This window comes from Pelodiscus sinensis, chromosome 7, assembly GCF_049634645.1.
Source record: "Pelodiscus sinensis isolate JC-2024 chromosome 7, ASM4963464v1, whole genome shotgun sequence".
Taxonomy (NCBI): domain Eukaryota; kingdom Metazoa; phylum Chordata; order Testudines; family Trionychidae; genus Pelodiscus; species Pelodiscus sinensis.
Genome location: NC_134717.1, coordinates 65,151,247 through 65,172,016, shown reverse-complemented (window position 1 = coordinate 65,172,016; position 20,770 = coordinate 65,151,247). Strand labels below are relative to the sequence as shown.

Below are 20,770 nucleotides of genomic sequence, written 5' to 3'. Positions count from 1 at the left end.
TGGGTTTTTTGGCATGGCTGGAATGGGGGACTTTGAGTATATTGTGGTCTTACCATTCTGTAATGATGGATGGACAACTGAGCTTGTAATCAATGCAAAAATGGTGTACTATGACATTGTCAGCTAGAATGAACTGTACTAAGATGAATATGTAAGTTGCTGTGGCTGTGCATCATAAATATTTCAAATCATTATCATTATAATTCTGTGAGATTATGATTTCAACTTTGCATTTTGGTACTTGTTTATGTGTATATGGAGCTTATTGGACAGTCCTTCAAATAAGAATTCCATGTTAAAGAAACTATCATGTTGATAAGCACTACAATTTTCTTTGCATACTGCCTTGCTTACATTTTTTAGGACAAAATCTTTGGAGTTTTTTAATGTGCCACTACTGATATATTTTCCCGTACGAAGTATGATGGGGACATAATGGATGCCTTTAAAATGTACAGGCATAGAGCAGGAAGGATAACAGTCAGTGTGTCTTCCTGCAATCACAGAGCAGGAAGGGTGGCATTCAGTGGTGTCTTGTTTGGTTATTTGGTACTTCAGTCACAGTTAACTTCTTGTGGCTAACTGAACCAGATTTAAATCTAGTTCTATTAAGCCACATAGATATGGTGCCCCCTCTCACCAAAAAGGGTAAAGCATGTTGTTACTGAACATAATTGAGCACCCTGTGGCTATAAAGCCATAGTGTCCAACCAGTTCTACTGCTATAGCGAACTAGCCACATTCAACTGGCCAAACAGCCACATGTGGCTAGCCTGTTGGACACAATGGCTATAAAGGGCTATCGACTAGTAAAGTGACAGATGCCCTACATGATAACCATGTTAACTTGGGAAGACACCATGATCACAAAGGTGATTCTCTCAGGGTGAGGCTCATCCATTGTACTGTGGGTGTGCTGACCCATGTGATAGTCCCAAATGCAGGAAACTTGACTGCATAATTTGTGGTAGTGGGGGACTGCGCTTGCACCTTCCCCTGTTACAAAAACAAAAAACCTCTGTACTGATGAAGTTTCATTGCATCTGTCAGGTGCTTGACCTTACCTTCATAGGAATTCCCATGAAGTCAGTGGGGCTTCTCACATGCGTAATGTTAAGCACGTGTATTCCTGTTTGCAGGTTTGGGGCCTTAAGTAATACTTTCATTGCAAGTCACACAAGCAAAGACTGCAGAGATTGTTACTACCGCTTCCTAAAATATCAGCTACAGGCTGTGCTATTTCCTTTTGGGGCTGCTACCACTAGAGGAAAAAAGGCCTCTTTTCTTTGGGAGCATATCTGAATGAATAATCCTTAGCAAAAGTTTTATGAATCTTAACCCCTAAAAGGCTACCTTTCTCTAATTGTTTAGAAGGAAAGGGGTTTATTTTTAAATGGTATAGGACGTACATTTAAACTCTGGTGGATTTTTTTTTTATAGCTGACAGTTTTTCAAACTCCTTCTTTCCATATTGTATCTCTAACCTTGGGTGCAGTGTCTTGTAATTCAACCTTGCAAGTAGATATTATAATTCCAATTAATTTAGAAGTGCAACTTTGTTGTTATACACTTTACACCCTGTATAAATAAACTCTCAAATATGAGCTGGACAGATAACAACCTGCAGAAGAAATGATGTATCTACAGGGTAGCAGCAATACCACATAAGGAAAGCACAAAGTAATCTTGCGGCATTTTAAATTGAAGTGTTAAATTCCTCAAAGATAACTGACAAGACTCCAGACCTTGTATTGAATGCCAACAGTATTTCCTCATAGCAGACTTCAATTTCAGAATGAGCCATGTATGAGAGGCAAACCTTTTGAATTTGATGGGCCATATAGAATTGCACTTTAAAAGAACTACATAGTCTCTTTTGCACAGATGAAGGAAGATTAATTAAAAAACAAATTAATATATATCTCACATCAGAGGAAACTAAAAATGGATGGCCAGGTTAGTTTTATTACTGAGAACAAGTTATATCCATCCCTACATGGAGTTGCACTGCAGATGATTTGATGATGCCAGCCTTATTTATCTTTAATAGTGCCTTACCCTGGCCTGGGCAAAATACGGCCCGCGCGCCGGAGCAGGCCCACGGAGGCAGCGCGGAGTCCCAGGCAGGCTCCCCAGCTTGCCCCGCGTGCCATGCAGAAACATGGCTGCAGGGATCCATTTCTGTTTTAAAACTGGAGGGGAGGAGGGAAGTTTTAGGAGCTGTCCTACCCCCAGCACATTTTCATTGGCCAGTTTCTGGCAGACCCCAGCCAATGTGAGTTGCTTGTTGGGAGTTACAGGCAGCTAAGAAAGAATCTCACCCCCTCTCCTGGGTTCAGTTGCTCATGAAGCGCATGGCCCAGCAAGCAGCCAGGCTGGCTGGGGAACATTTTAAGCTCTGCAGGCAGGTAAGTCTCTTGGCCACAGCCTGCTTCTGGCACCGCAGCCCTTTCTTGCCCAAACTCTTTGCCCCTCCACTCCCCACCTCAACATACCCAAATCCTCTGTCCCCTTCTTGCACCCCAATCCCCTTCTATCGTAGCTCACATCTCAAACCCCTGTACTCCAGTCCTCTGCCCTAGATCACAACCACCTCCTTCACCAAACTCCCTCCCAGATAGGGTTGCCAGGTGTGCAGTTTTGAACCGGACAGTCCGGTATTTGAGGGTTCTGTCCGGGAAACAAATTGAGAAAATACCGGACATAGAAATGTCTGGTGTTTTCTAATTAAGTAAGTTGTATTGTTATCATGAGTACCAGTATGTAGTTACGTACTGCCTGAATGGTAGACATGCTCACACTGTGTGAGCGTGTCTACCAGCCAGGCAGTACACAACTATGCAGTAGAGAGGCAGAGGCTGTGGGCAGGGCCAGGGCGGGATTGAATCCCCAGGGCCTGGCTTGCCAGTGTGCCCCACCAGGACCGTGTGCGGGATGGGCAGCATACACCCGGGCCAGCCCTACTCCCTGCCTGCCCCCTCCCAGCCAGCCTTGCTTCCCACTGGCCAGTTCCTTCCCCTGATCTCCCCCAGCCAGCCCCGCTCCCCCTGACCTCCTCCCGGCCAGCGCACCCTCCCCCCAATTCCCCCGAGATGAAGAGTGTATGGTATTTTTTTGAAATCATCTGGTAACCTTACTCCCAGACCCCATTCTCCCTCCTACACCCCAGTCCTTCACCCCAAGCTCCCTTCTGCACCCAACCTCCATCCCAGACCCCATGTGTCCTCCATTCATATCATGGAAGAGTGCAGCCCTTGACTGCTTTCCAAAATCTTGAAGTGGCCCTCCATCAAAAATGATTGCTTACCCCACTGCAATCAAAGGAGTAAAGCGGACAGAGTGAGGCTTATAGGGGAGAAATGAGCTACTCACCATTATGTGCAGTCAAAACAGTTAGTCCATCTAACGATTCAGTAGACCAACTTTTTAGGTACCTTTTTTTAAAGTCTTGGCAACATCTGTAATGACAAAAGGAAGAACAGGAAAAGGTGAATTTGTGGCCACTGAACATTGCCCCTACAAGTAAAAATGAAGGCACATCAAATTTTAGCAAGCAAAATAGGGGAGGGAAGAGCCTCTGGAGAGCCATACCCCTCACAGAGCCATCCTTTGTGAAGAGATCTGCTTGCTGAATTCACAGATAGTGGGAGACTATCTTTAGTCTGTGTCCATGTGTTTCTGTCCAGTGGAAGTGTCTATTTTATGGAAATGAATTAATCCTCAAGCTCCACAAATGCGACTCCACAAATGTAAACAATTCCTATTTCTAAACTATTCTAAGCAAGCTGTCAAGAACAGAGCAGTACAGACAGTTACAAGTTTTCCCAACATGCACTTGCTGACCACTGTCACTGAAGATTTTTCAAATTGTTCCTCTGCCCAAAAACCTAACAGCCCAAAACATCTCATTTGCAGTGTTCTGTCTGTGTGCATCGGTGCTGTCCAGTGTTCCCGCTAAGCAGCACAGTAGCACAGCTTCACAGACAGACTCTGACTGGGTGGGGCTGATTAATCACCTGTGAAGCTGTGCTACCATGCAGCTTAGGGGGAACACTGGGCCTGTCCACACCAAGTATTTTCAGGACAGATTAACTTGGAAATAAATACCTAATATCTTCCTATTTTAAAAGACCAGATTAGTGTAAAGTTCCATTTTGAAGCCATAAATACCATTAAATACTTATAAGTGAGAAAAGGGGAAGTATGGTACAGTGGCAAGCATGCAAGTTCAGTGCGTTCTGAGATTTGTGCATATTTTCCAATTAATCATTTAAAGAAAATCCTTGTTCTTTCAAAAAATCTTAAATGGAAATTCCTTTCTTTTGTTCTCAGATGCTATGACTTTTTGTTCCTGTTCTATCGTGTGTATCTCATGTCTCCTGTGCCTCTTTGTTTGTATTTTTCTTTCTTTTCTCTGTTTCTCACACTTTGCTGGCCTCTGTCACTTCTGTTTGTGGTCCCTCTGTCAGCCAAACAGGCTGGGCAAGCTGGCTGAACAGGTATAGTGATGCATGTGTGTGCTTGTAATGTCCTAAAGTCCTTTATCAATGCCTATGCTGTAAATGTAACCATATAATGGAATTCTCACTTCAAACTGGTCAAATGAGTTTTTCATTTTAAAGAAATTGTATTTTGCTCACAGAGGTCACTTCTCAATGGAGGACAAGAATTCCTGCTTAAGCAGGGGGGACAGTATAGTGCACAGATTTTTATAGGAAGTGTTCAATAGTCCACTCCTAGAGTTGGCACTCACATTCTTAACCAGGCTAAAGAGCAGCATTGTTGTTATACAGAAAACAACACCACACAAGGTGTTTTATTAACATTGTTACAAAGCACCAAAGGCATGTTGTTCTAAGGAAATTACTGGTTATTGCTGTCCCAGCCCTGTTGTCTTGAGCAGACTACAACTGGTGTCATTGTCTTATGGATCTTGGTCCATGCTAGGGTGAAGCTAAACAGCAGCTGGGAGGTATGATTTCCAGCCCAGATAGATGCACCCCAATGCTGCTTGAGCTATCATGCCAAAAATAGTAGCGTGGACATTGTGGCAAGTGCAGTGGTTTGGGCTAGCTGCCTCAATCCAAGTCTGCCAGCCCCTGCATGCAAGCTTGGGTGGCTAGCCTGTGCTATCACATCCACAGCAGAGCTAACTTGCCTGTGTCTCCGCAGCTTGGGAATCTCCCCTCTCCTCCCAGCTGCAGTGCAGACAGACTCCTAGATGCCAAATCAAAAAACAGGACTATGCAGCACTTTAAAGACTAACAAGATGGTTTATTAGGTGATGAGCTTTCGTGGGCCAGACCCTCTTGATCTGAGGAAGTGGGTCTGGCCCACGAAAGCTCATCACCTAATAAACCATCTTGTTAGTCTTTAAAGTGCTACATAGTTCTGTTTTTTGATTCAGCTACACCAGACTAACATGGCTACATTTCTATCCCTAGATGCCAGGTTGTTTTTCCCTGGAGGAGGAGGAGACAGCTGAGAGGTGTCTGATTTTCAGTTTATTGAACCATAAACTTATAAACTGCTCCAAGTTTAAGCACTTAAATTATGCCTTACTGGTTTATCCACTGAGACACTAGTTTATTTTTAGGTCTAGAAACCACTTACAAGAATTGCTCACAAGGTGGCACTTTCTAACTCCAGCCAAGAATAACCTCTCTCCCCTGCCACTCTCTAAACTTCAGTAGCTAAAAAAAGTTGCTAGAGCCTGACTGGCTGTATGTATTGACTACCAAAGAGTTCAGTTGTTTCTGGGATCATATCACTGGAGACAGAAATTGAGTACTGGCAACAGTTATGCCTGCATAGAGTTGTGTTGTATAGTTTAAGGAGAGTACATAGTCCTGTTTTAGAAGAGATTAATACCACTAAAATAAAATCTGGTGCCTTTAAAGCTTTCCATGTATCTAGGAACTATTTTTGTGATTTGCCAATTGTATGAAAAACCAAAGCTGCATGATGGAAATTGTTCATAACATGTAGGTAGACTCTTTATTGTATTCAGTATACCAGAGACGATACTGTGTTTCAGTGACAGGCAGATGGGAATATATATGGGGTGACTGGAAAAACAGAAACAAGATTTTTTTGATGGATGTTAAAGCTGTTCCCCCCCTCCCCCCAATCTCCTTTGTTCTTAGGGAACTGCAGGACCAGATCCAACCACAGTCTACGTAGACATGAGAGCACTTCGACACGACAGGTACAGATGGCAATGTACAGCATTAACCCCAACATGCTGCAGATGAGTCTGTTCATCCTCGCTGCACTGTGCTTTATACTGAAAGGTGCCTGTTGGCTCCTGATCTCTCTGACCACAGTCCCTCCATCCTGGCAGTGTTCCAGCCTGCCCTTCCCACCACTTGTTCTGCCCTCTTGCATCACCCCTTAAACAAACCTTAAGTGTTTAGATCACAGTCAAAATATGGGTCATACTTCAAACAGCTCCTCACTTGAGCAAATCGTCTGAAATTACAACAACACACGCTGTCATAGAGCTGGTTAGAGAGTTGCAAAGAGATGTCATTCTGTTAAGACTAAATTCAGCCCTGGGATAAAGAGATGAGTCTCTCTCAGGCAATGGGAGTGGTGCCTGTTTACCTCAGGATTGAATTTGGCTCTTGGAGTTGGGGATGGTGCTGTATAAAGTAGTGTATGGGGGGTTGTTTTCTTTAAGTACTTCTATTTGTTTTTCCTGCTACACCCATGTACATGCAAACTTACAGGGTAGGTCCACTGCTCAGTGGGGAAGGAGAAACAGTAACAGGAAACTTGGAAATGGCAGAGGTACTTAATGACTTCTTTGTTGCAGTCTTCACCGAGAAATCTGATGAAGGAATGCCTAATGTAGTGAATGCTAGTGGGAAGGGGTAGGTTTGGAAGATAAAATAAAGAAAAGAACAAGTTAAAAATCACTTCGAAAAGTTAGATGTCTGTAAGTCACCAGGGCCTGATGAAATGCACCTAGAATATTCAAGGAGCTGATAGAGGAGATCTCTGAGACCTTTAGCTATCATCTTTGAAAAATCATGGAAGATGGGAGAGATTCCAGAAGACTGGAAAAGGGCAAATATAGTGTCCATCTATAAAAGGGAAATAAGAACAACCCAGGAAACTACAGACCAGCCAGTTTAACTTCTGTTCCAGGAAAGATAATGGAGCAAGTAATTAAAGAATTCTTCTGTAATAACACCTGGATGATAATAAGGTGATAAGTAACAGCCAGCATGGATTTGTAAAGAACAAATATGTCAAACCAATCTGATAGCTTTCTTTGATAGGATAATGAGTCTTGTGGATAAGGGAAAAGCAGTGAAAATGGTATACCTAGACTTTAGTAAGGCATTTGATACAGTCTTGCATAATATTCTTATCAATAAACTAGGCAAATACAACTTAGATGGGACTACTATAAGATGGCTGGATAACCATTCTCAGACCGTAGTTATTAATGGCTCACAATCCTGCTGGAAAGGCATAAGTGGGGTTCTGCAGGGGTCTGTTTTGGGATTGGTTTGGTTCAGTATCTTCATCAGTGATTTAGATGACGGCATAGAGAGTACGCTTATTAAGTTTGCAGATGATACAAAGCTGGGAGGGGTTGCAAGTGCTTTGGAGGATAGGGTCATAATTCAAAATGATCTGGACAAACTGGAGAAATGGTTGGAGGTAAACAGGATGAAGTTTAATAAGGACAAATGCAAAGTACTCCACTTAGGCAGGAACAATCAGTCACACACACACAGAATGAGAAGTGACTGTCTAGGCAGGAGTACTGCAGAAAGGGATCTAGTGGTCATAGTGGACCACAAACTAAACATGAGTCAACAGTGTGACACAGTTGCAAAAAACAAACATGATTCTGGGATGCATTAACAGGTGTGTTGTGAACAAGACATGAGAAGTCATTCTTCTGCTCTACTCTGCACTGATTAGGCCTTAGTTGGAGTATTGTGTCCAGTTCTGAGCATCACATTTCAAGAAAGATGTGGAGAAATTGGAGACGGTCCAGAGAAGAGCAACAAAAATGATTAAAGGTCGAGAACATGACCTATAAGGAAGACTGAAAGAATTGGGCTTGTTTAATTTGGGAAGGAGAAGACTGAGAAAGGGACATGATAGCAGTTTTCAGGTATCTAAAAGGGTCACAAGGAGGAGGGAGAAATTGTTCTCCTTGGCCTCTGAGGATAGGACAAGAAGCAATGGGCTTAAACTGCAGCAAGGGAGGTTTAGGTTGGACATTAGGAAAAACTTCCTAACTCTCAGGGTGATGAAAAACTGGAATAAGTTGCCTAGGAGGTTGTGGAATCTCCATCTCTGCAGATATTTAAGAGTTAGATAGACATCTATCAGGAATAGTAGATGGTACTGGGTCCTGTCATGAGGGCAGGAGACTAGTCTCGAAGACCTCTCGAGGTCCCTTCCAGTTCTAGTGTTCTAGGATTCTATGATAGGTGTGGGAACAAGGATTGCGGAGGGTGCTGCCGCACCTGTGGGTCCCAGCCTAGTGCCCAGAGTCCTGGGTGTGCTGCCTCGCATGCAACAGGCTCTGATGTCGGCCCCACCTCTGGGACTCAGCTACAATCCTGCACTCCAGGAGCTTTCCTGCCAGTCTATGCACTGGTAGGGTCCAGCTGCCGGCCTCAGCTGGGGTAAGAACAGGCCAAGGTAAGAGGGGGATGTCAGTACACCCTCTCTTAAAAATGTTCCTACACCACTGCACGCTTATTGAAAGCCAAGTCAGTGCTGATTGTGCCTCAGTGGCCTTTATTTCCATCCTGGTTTGCCAGTTTGCTTGCCAAATTCTTCTTGACTCTTAACTTGCACTATCATTTACCTCACCCTGTTGGGTCATGAGAGTTTCAGTAAAGGTGATGTTTCCACTGAAGATGTAATTTTCAGCTAGCCAGATCTGTGGAGATGTAACTAGAACCAATCGTTCACCTGCCTGCCACCCCGACAGGGAACTAGGAGCTGGTTCTTTATTGCTTTTGCAATGAGTTTTTGATGTTTGGGGGCACTCCTAGAAGGTCAAGATACTATGGAGGCATTGTGGTCATGGCTGAATTCCTAGAGACAGCTGGGATTCATTAGCTGCCAGCCACCACAGTCAGTGAGCACTGTCATATGCAACCTAACATAGTCCTTGTATTAGTAGAGAATAAATGTAAACCTGCTTGCCCATTTTTAAAATGCTGCTTTGGAACCACAAATAAATCTTTACTGAGCAAAAGCATTTTCCATTTATTCTTCCAGGGTTCGTTTGGTGGAGCGGGGTTCTCCACACAGTTTGCCATTGATGGAGTCTGGAAAGGTCAGTGGATGCACTTTGTTGTAGAACACTCTCAGGAACAGCATTTTCTGAGTGTTCAGCTTCTCTGCTTGGACATAGTTACTTCATTAAATTGCTTGATGAGGTGAATGTCATGCCATAGAACTGGAGCCTACAGAAATTACAAATAAATGGTTTTAACTAAATTAGGAGGCAAGCTTCGTGAGTTTTACTTGGGCACAGTATAACTACATTGTGTTCCAGCTTTTGTCCTATATCTTTCCTCTCTTCTCTTCCATGTTTTGGCTAAAATATGCTGTGCTTAATCTCTGTCATGAGGTGGTAATTTTTTCTGGAAATTGGAGTATAGTTGGGTCATCTGTTGTTTTCTGTGCATGTCAAAATAATAATTGGTGTAAATCCATTCATCTGAAAAGAACTGTTGGTTTGACTATGTAGATGGGTATGGTCTAACCCAGTAATACTTCTCAGTATAATGGCCTTGCTACATATTAGGGACATTGTTTACATATGTTCTGAATTAATCCAACTACTTTTGTTCAAACTCTCTTGAATTGTGCATTTCATGAGATCTAAGAAACAAAGTAAGTTTAATAAATAATTCAATGACTTTAAAGTTAAAAACATGGGATGGGGATTGAATCATACAATGAATGGATTTTTAACTTGAAGCCACCATGTGAGGGTCTCATCCCAGTCTCTTTACCTTCCATACCATTCTGGAGATCTTGCCTTTACTTAACATCCCCCACTCCCTCAGGCTGCATCAGTACCCGGACCACCCCATGATCAGGATAGTACAGTGCTGGCTGAAAGCAACCTTAGCCTCTGGCCCAGTGGTGAGCAATAATTTTTGCCTGGGGGCCACTTCAAAAAATTTTTAAGTAGCCCTGGGTCACCCTGGAAGGGGCAGAGCCTAAAGAGGAAGCCTAAACAGACCATGATTGGTCTGGGGGTGGGAGAGCCCTTTTGTCCCCCCCTTCCCACTACGCATCCATGCCCTGGAAGAGTCTTGGTATTCTCCCCCCCCCCCCAGGCCAATTAGGGCCTGGGGTCAGGGGAGCATGGGAATTCTCCTCCTGCTCTGCAAGGAGTATGTGGCACTTTGAAGTGCCACGGGCTACTCGCAGGGCCAGAGCAGGCCGAAGGAAGCTTTATGCAGCTCCCCTGCCCCTAGAACCTGATCGGCCTAGGGGCGGGGGAGCATGCGAAGCCTCCTCTGCTTCTCCCTCTCCTTCCCCCACGAGCGCGCACAGTGCTTCAAAGTGCCATGTGCTCCTGGCAGGGCTGGAGGAGGCTTTGTGTGCTCCCAGCCAATTAAGGCCTGTGGTCAGGGGAGCATCTGAAGCCTTCTCCACTCTGCCCTTACCCTGTGGGTAGTGTGGTGCTCACAGGGCAGGGGCAGAGCAGGGAAGGCTTCAGATGCTCCCCTACCTCCAGGTACAAATTGGCTTGGGGCGAGGGAGCAGTAGAGCTTTCATGGGCTGGATCTACCTGCTTGGTGGACTGGATCCGGCTCGCGGAGGCCCTTTTGCCCACTCCTGCTCTGGCCAAAGAATGTTTTAGGCACAGCACAGACTTGTGTCTGCTGCTTTAGGGCAAAAGAAACCGCATGCACTTTTGCAATTACACTTTATAAAGAATGAGAGCCTAGAATTAATCTCGTCAGTGTATTGCACTTCTGAGCTCACCAAGAGAGGTGAGTTTAAAACTGAATGGGACTTCAACATGACTGCATCTGTTTCCTGTTGCAGATTCTGCCTGGTGTAAAGGTTATTATTGCACACACAGAAACTAAGGGGCCTCTTGGAGATTCACATCTGGGAGAGGTAAAGGTTTGATGCCCATGTAGTCACTGTTTTTGGAATGACTTTAAATATTTTAACAATAAATACCTGCCTGATTGGTAGTGGGACAGAAATGCGACTTTGACAAACCAGAGTAGCTGAAATCTTTTAACAGAAATAAGTGAAATGTTCACATGCCTAAGCAGATTTCTGCATTCCCTGTCTTGTCCTCCATTGTGCACTTGGAGGTGATCCTTGTTTACTTTCTGACCCCTATCTAATTAGAAGCCACGGGTGGTAAAATCTCTCCATTTCTTTAGCACTGCCTGCCCTTCCTCAGTGCAGAGTATTGGCTTAATAGATGTATTTCCTGTTTTATACAGATCCCTATTTTACAAACAAACAAAGGATTGTGTGGTATTACATACACTTAAACCAGCAAGCCTTTTTGATGGAAGAGGCCCGTTAAAAGAAATTCCTTTCCATGCACCAAACTGAAAGATCCATTTAAGTGAGCTCTGCTGTCCTCTGACATGTATTTTTAGTTGCATGCACCAAAGATGCTGTATTTCTACTATTTTTAATTTTATCTGTGTATAATACCATGGGTCCCTCCCATTACGTTTTATTTCCTAGATTTGGGTGAGTAGCCCACACAATGCTACTGGTTATTACACAGTCTATGGAGAGGAGGCACTGCACGCAGACCACTTTAGCGCTCGGCTGAGTTTTGGAGACACACAGACATTATGGGCACGGACTGGGTACCTGGGCTTTCTGCGCAGAACAGAACTTACTGATGCCAGTGGAGGTGAGATAAGAAAACAGGTCTTGGGAGCATTTGTTTGTAATACCTTATGTCGCTCAGCAACCAAAGAATAAGTCTGTTGTTTATTCATTAGTATTACCATAGCACTTAAGAGCATGGATCAGATCCCCATTATGCTAGGCACTGTACAAAGACAGAGCAGGAAGCTTATAATCTAAGTATAAGACCAAGATACAGTGTAAGGTGGTACAGACACATAGACAAGTAGAAGTTAGTGTAGGCTAACTAGACAAGGCAGATGTAGGGTGAGGAAAGGGGTAGAACATCACCAGAAGAGAGAACAATGTGATGGCAGTAAAGGTCAGGTTTGTTCCATAGCCCAGCCCACCCCTCCTTGGGTGGGTTTATTTCGGAAGGGATCAGCTAAGGGGAAAGAAAAGGGAAGAGACTGGATGAGTGGGACAGTAGGGGAAAAGGGGCAAATATAGAGTGACCATTGGTGCCTCCCCCCAGTCCTGTGTGCCTCCAGCCATGTTCCACTACTAGGCCACCTCCTGCTTGCTGGCCATTATGTTGGCCTCAGCCTCCTGGGAGAAACGTGCTGGGGGTGGGCTTGAGGTTGCTGGGACTGACACGGGTAAACTACCCGAACTGGCAATATTGTCTATAATTAAATTTTACCAATTTAGAATCTAAATGTGAACTTCTGAATAGGGAAGTACGTGAGTAGTGAAGTAGATAAGCCTAGGCTTATCTGATAGTCAAATCAATTACTCAGATTTCCCCCCCTTCCAGGAGCTGAAGCTGGCTTAAAAGTCAGTTTCCCCCAGCACCATCTCCACAGTGCTGTCTGCCCCGCCTGCTGCCTCTCTCAGGGGTCAGGGTGGGAGGCAGGGGAGGCTGCCATGAAGCATCCTCTGCCCACAGTGCCCAGGCTTGCTGTGGGAAGAGGCTGCTCCTCATCCTGTGGAGCACCCCTTGGCTGCAGCAGCTGGGGCTTTGGCAGCAGCCCCTATTCACAGCCCCTATTCGCAATGACTTCTGGACCCGGCTCAAGCTGGGCTTGCCAGGAGCTACCCCTGCTGCAGGTCCACAGTTTAAATGTAGTAAGAGCTGGGCAGGTAGGCAACCTGTCGTCTTCTACATTTAAATTGCGGAGCTGCAGCAGGGGTATCTTCCCTTATTGACTACATGATTAGCTATTTCCTCGCTTTCACACATCCCTACTCCTGGATCACTGTGCCAGTCTTACAAAGGAGTCTCAGACAGTTTCCTTAGCCTCTGCTGTCTGTCTTGGCAGCCAGACAAAAATTACAACACATCAGGTTTCTCCCAGTTTAAAGATCAGTCATTCACCCTAGATCAATTGGAATTCCAGATAGGAATGTCAGCGACTAGTCAACTCTCCGATAAGCATAAGCTTATTGGCTAGCTGACTAGTTGCTTCCTCCCCTTGCAGCAAGGGGGGAGGGAGCAGGAGCTGGTGTTGGGAGGGAGCCATCTTAAAAGCCAGTCCCCGCCCCCCCAGCACCATCTCCGTGGGGACTGGGGGGATAGCGGGAACTGAGCACAAGCTGGGAATCAGCTGATTTCCAGCTTGTGCCTGGTCCCAGATGTGCTTCTGCTTTTTAAATGCATTAAGAGCCAATGGGCTCTTAATCCATGTAAAAGGCTGGTGCACAGCAGGAGGAGGGATCCACTGTGAGCTGGAACGGCTGATTCCCAGCTCACACTGGGTCCCTCCTGCTGCGCTTTAGCCTTGAGCCTGGTAGCTCTTGATACATGTAAAAAACAGAGCCACATCAAGATTAGCTCTGAGGGCTGGGAGCTAACCCTGCTGTGGCTCCCCCATTTATCGACTAGTCGATGGAAAGTCCATCATCTAGTCGATTAGTTGATTAAACTAAATTTAACATCCCTAATTCCAGACCTTACATCCAAGGCAATGCTGGCAGCCAATTCTATACTAAACTAACTGGAGGTTTACTGTCTGTGAAAAGGAAATGAGAGTTATTGAAAGGTTAAAACGGATAAAATACATTGACAAGTGAGGCGCAGCTTGTAACTCCAAATGGTGGTAGTGATAGCATAAATTGCCAGTCTCCCAAAAGTTATTTCAGGGTACCCAAAATAACTCTGGAAGGTCTCTACTTTGTATCTGGTATGCTTTGAGTCCAAGAGAATTCAGAGAGAAAGGATCATTCTTTGAATCTATACTTATAGTATCTTCACACAGAAAGCAAGCTGACTGTGTGTCTACCTCCATGGGTTTTCCTTTTGTTTAGGATGGAAGAGGAGTGCACTTAGACTTTTTACTTCTAACCATATAAAGGGCACTTGCTTTGAAATTGGCATATTATGTTAAAGTTCTTAAGGCTTTCATTCGCATTTCATAAGATTTCTTGATGGGTAATTTAGTTACAAGGGTATTTGCCATGTAAATGTTTGCTAATACATTCTGACAGGAACAGATAAATAAAAATACAATAATAATCCACTAATGTTCATGAAGGTTAAAAATCTGAATACACACTTAAACATTTAACATGTGATCTACACTGATAAGTGAATTTACTTGAATACATTGGCTGACTTGGTCAGCCTGCCTGATCTGACCTGGTCTGCCAGTGTTACACCTGAATCACTGAGTAACTTTACTTAGTTCATCAGATTTTGTATTGAATCTCAAACAGGAGCACTGAGCTGGCTCCTAAGCTTAGTTCTTCCAAATGGGAAAGAATCCTATCTATTACATGTTGCTTCTTCTCCTAGGAAATGGGCCATGAAAATGTTAGGCCACCTGATAAATGTGCATGCCTGTGAATTTGAGACTTTCTTCTTTTCACATGCATTGATCTGCTGAATGTCCTCACTGTTTGCAGAGAGGCATGATGCCCTGTATGTGGTAGGTTCCTTGGATGAAACACTGGAGCTGAGAGGAATGAGGTATCATCCCATTGATATTGAAACGTCTGTGATCAGAGCACACAAAAGCATTGCTGAATGGTAAGCCCAGAACTATGTGTTTCTAACTAAGAAATTTTTCTTTGTGTCCTTTTCTTTTTTAAAGTATCAAAGCCCAGGTTTTGGAACTCGAGGAATGCCCCTTAGACAACTTACTGGGAGCCCTCACACCTACCTTATATACTTATACTTCTGAGAGAAATAAAAAGAAAATTTCTTGTTAGCTAGAAGTGAAAACAAAAAAAGTAGGCCTGCACAAAGCAATTAGAATTATAGAACTTGAAGGGCTAGAAGGGAACTCGAGAAATCGAATGCAGCTCCCTGCGCTGTCTAAACCAATTAAATCTAGCCCATCCCTGGAAGATGTTAGTCCAATGGTTTTTGTAGTATTTAACCTAAATCTTCCTGGTGACAGATTAAGCCTAGTAGTACTTGTAGTACCTTTACTGAACGAGTTTTTTTTATTGAGGCAATATATTTTCTGTTGTATTATCGATCCAATTCTTAATAATTCCCAGCATTGTTGACAGCTGCTTTACATTAAGTGGATGTTTTCAGAAAATTATCCACTATGACTTCAAGATCTCTCTTGACTGGTAACAGCTAATTTAGACTCATCATTTTATATGTATAGTTGGGATACAGGTTATTCCTAAGCTGCACAGCCATGCCACTGCCTATTAAGCCCCATGCAGTATATGGCCTGGGTATGGCCTCAGAGTGGTTAGCTCAGATTAACCACATCTGCACAACTATTTTCAATCTGCTAGCTCAGTGAGAGTGAGCACAGGTATGTTTACATAACCCAGGAATCACACCCCTATCTCATAGTTTACACATAGTCTTACGGTGATTTTAAGCCATTTAAAAACAATCTATGACATTAGATAAATTACCACATAATATGTACTTTAAAACTCAGTTTGAAGGCAGAAAATAAGGTGCTGGATAGAGTACCTTAGAGATTTCTTGCATTGTGCATTTTACATGCTGAGTGTATAATGTCAGCAAATGTATTTGACATTTGCTGACATTCCTTTTAGTCTGAAACAGGGCTGGGCAAAATATGGCCTGTGCACTGCATCCAGCCAGCCAAACCACTGGACTTGGCCCATGGACAAAGTGGGGAGCCTCAAGTAGACTTCCTGCTTGGCCTGCTCTCCTACTTTTTTCTCCCCTGCCGCATGCTGCTCAGAAAAGCAACTGCCTGCTGTTTGTGTTTCACAGATGTGAAGGGTAGAGGCTCCATGCTCTACCCCCACCCACAGCAAAATCCCACTGGCCAGTTTCTGGCCAAAGGGAGCTGCCTGTTTGAAGAATAGGCAATGCGCGAAGCATCACTTCCCTCAAGCTCTTATTCACAGACACACATGGGTCATGCAGCCTGAGAAGGCTGCTGGCTGGGAGTCACCCAAATAAGTCTCCCAGCCAGAATCTTCCTCTGGTATCCCAGCCCCTCCCTTCTCCCAACCCACTGCTCACCCACTCAAGCCAAACCCTCTGCCCTCCCCACCCCCCAGACCCATACTCCCTCCCAGACCCTGCTCCCCAGGTCACAACTGCCTCCTTCACCCAAATTCCCTTCCAGACCCGACATGCCCTCCTGTACACCAAGCTCCCTTCTGCACCCAACCTAGACCCCTCACCATCGCCATTAACATATTGGAAGAGTGCAGCTCTTGACCACTTTCCAAAATTTTAAGTGATCCCCCATCAAAAATTATTGCCCATGTCTGGTCTAAAAGATAGTCAGCTGATAATGTCTGAATTAGTGACGGTCTCCCAGGCACCCCTTTGGTGGCCTCAAGGCAGCCCTGCAAGTGCTTCCTTGTCTCAGTTTTTCTTCATGATTCCTGAGATCATTTAGTACAATTTCTGAAGTGTATAAATTTTCCCTCCATGGGATTGATTAATTACAAAAGTCCCACCACTGTCCAAACAATACATTCATCCCAGTCTTTCACTCTACCCCAGCCCCTGCATCTCTCTCCACACCCTAGTTTCTCTAGCTTGGGTGTTTCTCTACCCTGTTTCTTGCCAAGCCAGGCTCCAGCTCTTGCCTGGCCACATCAGGGGGCTCACCCTTTCATCACTCCTCAGCTTTTAGCATACTGTGGCGCTCTGCGGCTCAAAGAGCTCTCAGACCTCTCTTACTATGGCTCTCTGGCCTGGGGAAGTTAAGTGACCCTTCCCTATAGCTTTCACCAGCTGGCTCTGGCTCCGGCTCCAGTGTTCACTGCTTCTCCTTTCAAGTGACAACACCTCTTGCCAGAGCCCTCCACTACTTCTGCCTTGCCTTCAAGCTCTCTCTCTCTACTGTTCTAGATACCTTCAGCTCTTCTCTCTCTGATTCTGGATTCTCCCTCTGAGGATTCTGGCCTTCCCCTTTGGGCTGTATCCCATGTGCTGGGGCAGCTCCTACTCATTATAACAAGTTAGAGCACACTAGGCTGCAACAGGAGAGCTGGGCCTGGTTCATTTAAGCTACCAGTTACCCTGTTAAGGGTGTTAATTGTTATAAAATAGAGTTTTATTTTTGTTCCTTGGACAATTTGGATGCATTAAATGCAAAATAAAGACATTACTGTAAATACTTTGAAATCAAGAAACAATAAAGTTAAAGCTGAACAGTCAAGCTTAACTCTGTCACCATCTACTTATGAATTACAGGGTAATCATTAAATTCATGATCACGTGTTATCTTAGTGACACTTTATAATGTTTATAGGAGAATAAAGATAAACTTTGAGATTTAATACCTTTTACTTTCTACAATAATAAAACACTCAAGATGGCAGAGTCAGATTATGTTCAACTGTAATTTCCACATCTGTCTTTTTTGTATACTTAATGTCATATCAACAGAGTGACCTTGTTTACATTTATTGTGTTGAGTATCTCAATTATTTTCTCAGGGTTGTTTTTTTCCCAATTAGCCTCTGTCTCTGGGAACTTTTTTTTATTCATTCTAGTTTTATTTCCCCAAACACACAATTAATTCTTGTTTTCTACCAACAGTGCTGTGTTTACATGGACCAACTTGCTGGTTGTGGTTGTGGAATTAGAAGGCTCAGAACAAGAAGCCCTAGATTTGGTGGCGTTGGTGACAAACGTAGTTCTGGAGGAACATTATCTCATAGTTGGTGTTGTAGTCATTGTGGACCCAGGAGTTATTCCCATCAATTCTCGTGGTGAAAAGCAGCGAATGCACTTGAGAGATGGATTTTTAGCTGACCAATTGGATCCTATTTATGTCGCCTACAACATGTGAAAACATAAAATAACACTGATGCTGAAGCACCAAAATCTAGAGCCTTTCTGAAATAAGCTTGTTTCAGTTCTTTTAAACTCTTGAAAATGTTATAAAAAAGGAGGTGCCAGTCTTCATGGAACTGCTCTCTCAGCACTGGCTTTCATAAATGCATTATAACTATTACAACTCCTCCATTAGGACTGAGAAATTACTGGAATTCTTGAAGGAAATTTATTAGAAACTGTCAAGGAAAAATTTTTTAGAATACTTACGAATGTCAGTATCTTAATGCACTACATAAAAACTGGGGTGAGGAGATAACACCAGCTGAAGACAATTCTTGGTGAGGAAAGTTGTGACTAGCCATCCTCTGAAGTTTCCCTCCCTATTCTGGTTTGACATGTGGTAACTACATTGGCACATAACGTTCATGATTTTTTTGTATATTTACCTTGTCCTCTACTGTACTGTGAGGCTTTTGCACGTGTTTCAGATTAAAAATGCAGAGCCAGATTTTTATTATTACTCAGCATATTCAGAAAAAAAATCACTCCAATCCTAGATTCTGTGTTTAAAATGATACCGTTATTCAGCCTTTTAATACCAAGCAAAACTGAGTATTGGTTCTTTAACAAGGTTACTCATAGTGCCATACTGGATTCTGAAATGCTATAAACTGTTGTAGAATGAAAAAAATAGTATCTGGTTTTAAACTTATTTGATATACAGGAGGCTTGCTTGCTTTCTTTTTCATAATTTCATATTAAACAGCACTATGAAAACAAGCAGATTTGCTAAGCTGTTAATTATTACCCTGAAGAATGCCAACTTTTGAACAGTTTTTTCATTCCACAGCAAAAAGAATCAGAATCATTAGTGTAAATGCCTTGAAAGCATGATCTCCTAGCACATTATTCATCAAGTATCCTAAACTAAAAGTTGAGAGAGAATGATCTCAGCATGGAAATAGCTAGATCTGCCTTAGTGTAAACTTTCATCTTTTAGTTGTTAAACTTTTTTTGTTCAAACTAAAATATCCGTTTGGTTGAGTCCAACATGATCAAGCTTTTGACATTTCTGCCTGATCTAACATTGCAGTGAATCTAATTGAGAGAGAGAATGTAAAATCACTCAGCTGCTTCCAAGGTCTGAAGAGAGGCATGACTTTAGCCAACAGTTATTTTTATATGGCAAACAGATCATGTGGCTATGTGCTTTAAAAAAAATGGATGAGTTTGTTGAAATAGACAGGTTTTACTGCAAGGCCTAGTTGCCTGGATCAGTGCCTAAGAAATCTGGATGTCAGTTCCCTGACATAAGGATACCAAATGACTTCCAAAAAAAGGCTCTCATATACTGTAGTTCTTTTCCCTCATGGTGTTTGACTGTGGAGTACTACAAAGATACATACCTTGAATTCTAATTTGACTCTGTTGTAATTATGTACAGAATTGTGTAACTTATTATTTGAATTAAATACAGCAGTCTTAGCAATGGACTAATGAACATCCTTGTAATAAAACAGTGGGCAAAAGGAAAGAACTATTTAACCCCAGTTTTAATGTTGTAGTTTTATAGCAAATAAAACATTGTAAGATTTTTGTATTGATATATTGGTGACAGTGAGATAAGTTGCCTTGTAAAGTAAGATTTTAAAAAGCACATTAAAATTTGAAAATGACTACTAGAAAATTGATTTGTCAAATGTTAAAAGTTGTCATAACTTAATATCCAAAGAGAGAGTGAACTACCTTCTACAGGCAGTCCCCGGGTTACGTACAAGATAGGGAATGTAGGTTTGTTCTTAAGTTGAATTTGTATGTAAGTCAGAACTGGTACATATTGTAGGGGAAACTCTAGCCAAACACTTCTCCAGAGCTCAGTTTTATTCTCCCACACCTCACTTCCCTCAGTCCTTTATTCTCAAGCTGAGGTGTCTGCTGGGGGGGGGGGGGGGGCGCTAGCTTCGCGTCTCCCTGGTCTGCTGGGGGGAAGCAGCTAGTGCGGGGTTGCCTCACCCCGTTTGTAAGTAGGGATCCGATGTAAGTCGGATCCATGTAACCCGGGGACTGCCTGTATATAGAAAGTCACTCTGAGGCAGTAGGGGGTCGGGGAGTGAGTAGTTGATACTCCAGTCGATTCCCCGATAAGTATAAGCTTATTGGATAGTTTACTACTTGCTAACATCCCTACTTAAAACAGTACTTGCTTAGATTTTAATAGTATGTCTACACCCACATGTTTGAGACACAATCACTGCAGTGGGCAGCAGCCATCAGAGTAGTTCTTCCCCTTCTGTGTGAGTGCTGCAGGAGAAGGAAGAAAACCAGCCACTGCCAGTTGGGTTCCTCTCTGGCACTCCTCTGCTCTTGAGCGGCCAAAGGAGCAAGTCCCAAGGTGCGCACTCAAAATGCTAGACCAGAGCTTAAGTGAGAAGTCTGGCGGCTGCTGTCAGGAGGAGTGAGGTAAAGTTACCATTCTGAGAAGTAAACTAGATTTGGAGGGAGGAAAGGAGCACTGGATGTGCTACAAAGCCTCTCCCTGTGGCAGGTGAGCTGGGAAATCAGAGGAGGGGGATAGAGGGCAGACTCTCTTTAGACCAAGATGTGAAAGCCTCATGGGGGAAAAAAGCCTCATTGTGGGATCTGAAGTATTTTCTTCAAGGGAACAAAGTCATCTACTAAATCCCGGCACTTTCC

General features: G+C 43.5%; 1 protein-coding gene, 1 long non-coding RNA gene and 1 other non-coding gene across 10 annotated transcripts in view; 2 read left to right on the top strand and 1 right to left on the bottom strand.

Annotated features, from left to right (window-relative positions):
- Positions 1 to 19,752, top strand: part of DIP2A (disco interacting protein 2 homolog A) — a 144,658-nt gene extending 124,906 nt beyond the window's left edge. For 5 of the 6 annotated variants that reach the window (XM_075934131.1, XM_075934132.1, XM_075934130.1 and 2 more), the window contains 6 exons: positions 6,147 to 6,208; positions 9,262 to 9,319; positions 11,053 to 11,127; positions 11,722 to 11,896; positions 14,737 to 14,860; positions 17,837 to 19,752. In XM_075934131.1, coding sequence (XP_075790246.1) covers positions 6,147 to 6,208; positions 9,262 to 9,319; positions 11,053 to 11,127; positions 11,722 to 11,896; positions 14,737 to 14,860; positions 17,837 to 18,089 — 747 coding nt within the window. In that variant the 3' untranslated portion in view covers positions 18,090 to 19,752. Of the gene's footprint in view, positions 1 to 6,146; positions 6,209 to 9,261; positions 9,320 to 11,052; positions 11,128 to 11,468; positions 11,597 to 11,721; positions 11,897 to 14,736; positions 14,861 to 17,836 lie in introns of those variants that run through there. The other variant, XR_012905355.1, reaches the window with a different exon arrangement.
- LOC142830246 (uncharacterized) overlaps positions 1 to 20,770 on the bottom strand; it is a 79,301-nt gene that overhangs the window by 43,920 nt on the left and 14,611 nt on the right. For all 3 annotated transcript variants that reach the window (XR_012905358.1, XR_012905357.1, XR_012905356.1), the window contains exon 2: positions 3,373 to 3,458. This is a non-coding gene — a long non-coding RNA (uncharacterized LOC142830246). The remainder of the gene's footprint in view (positions 1 to 3,372; positions 3,459 to 20,770) is intronic.
- On the top strand, positions 840 to 999 carry LOC112544170 (U1 spliceosomal RNA). Its single transcript, XR_003087484.1, has one exon. It is a non-coding gene; the product is annotated as a U1 spliceosomal RNA (small nuclear RNA).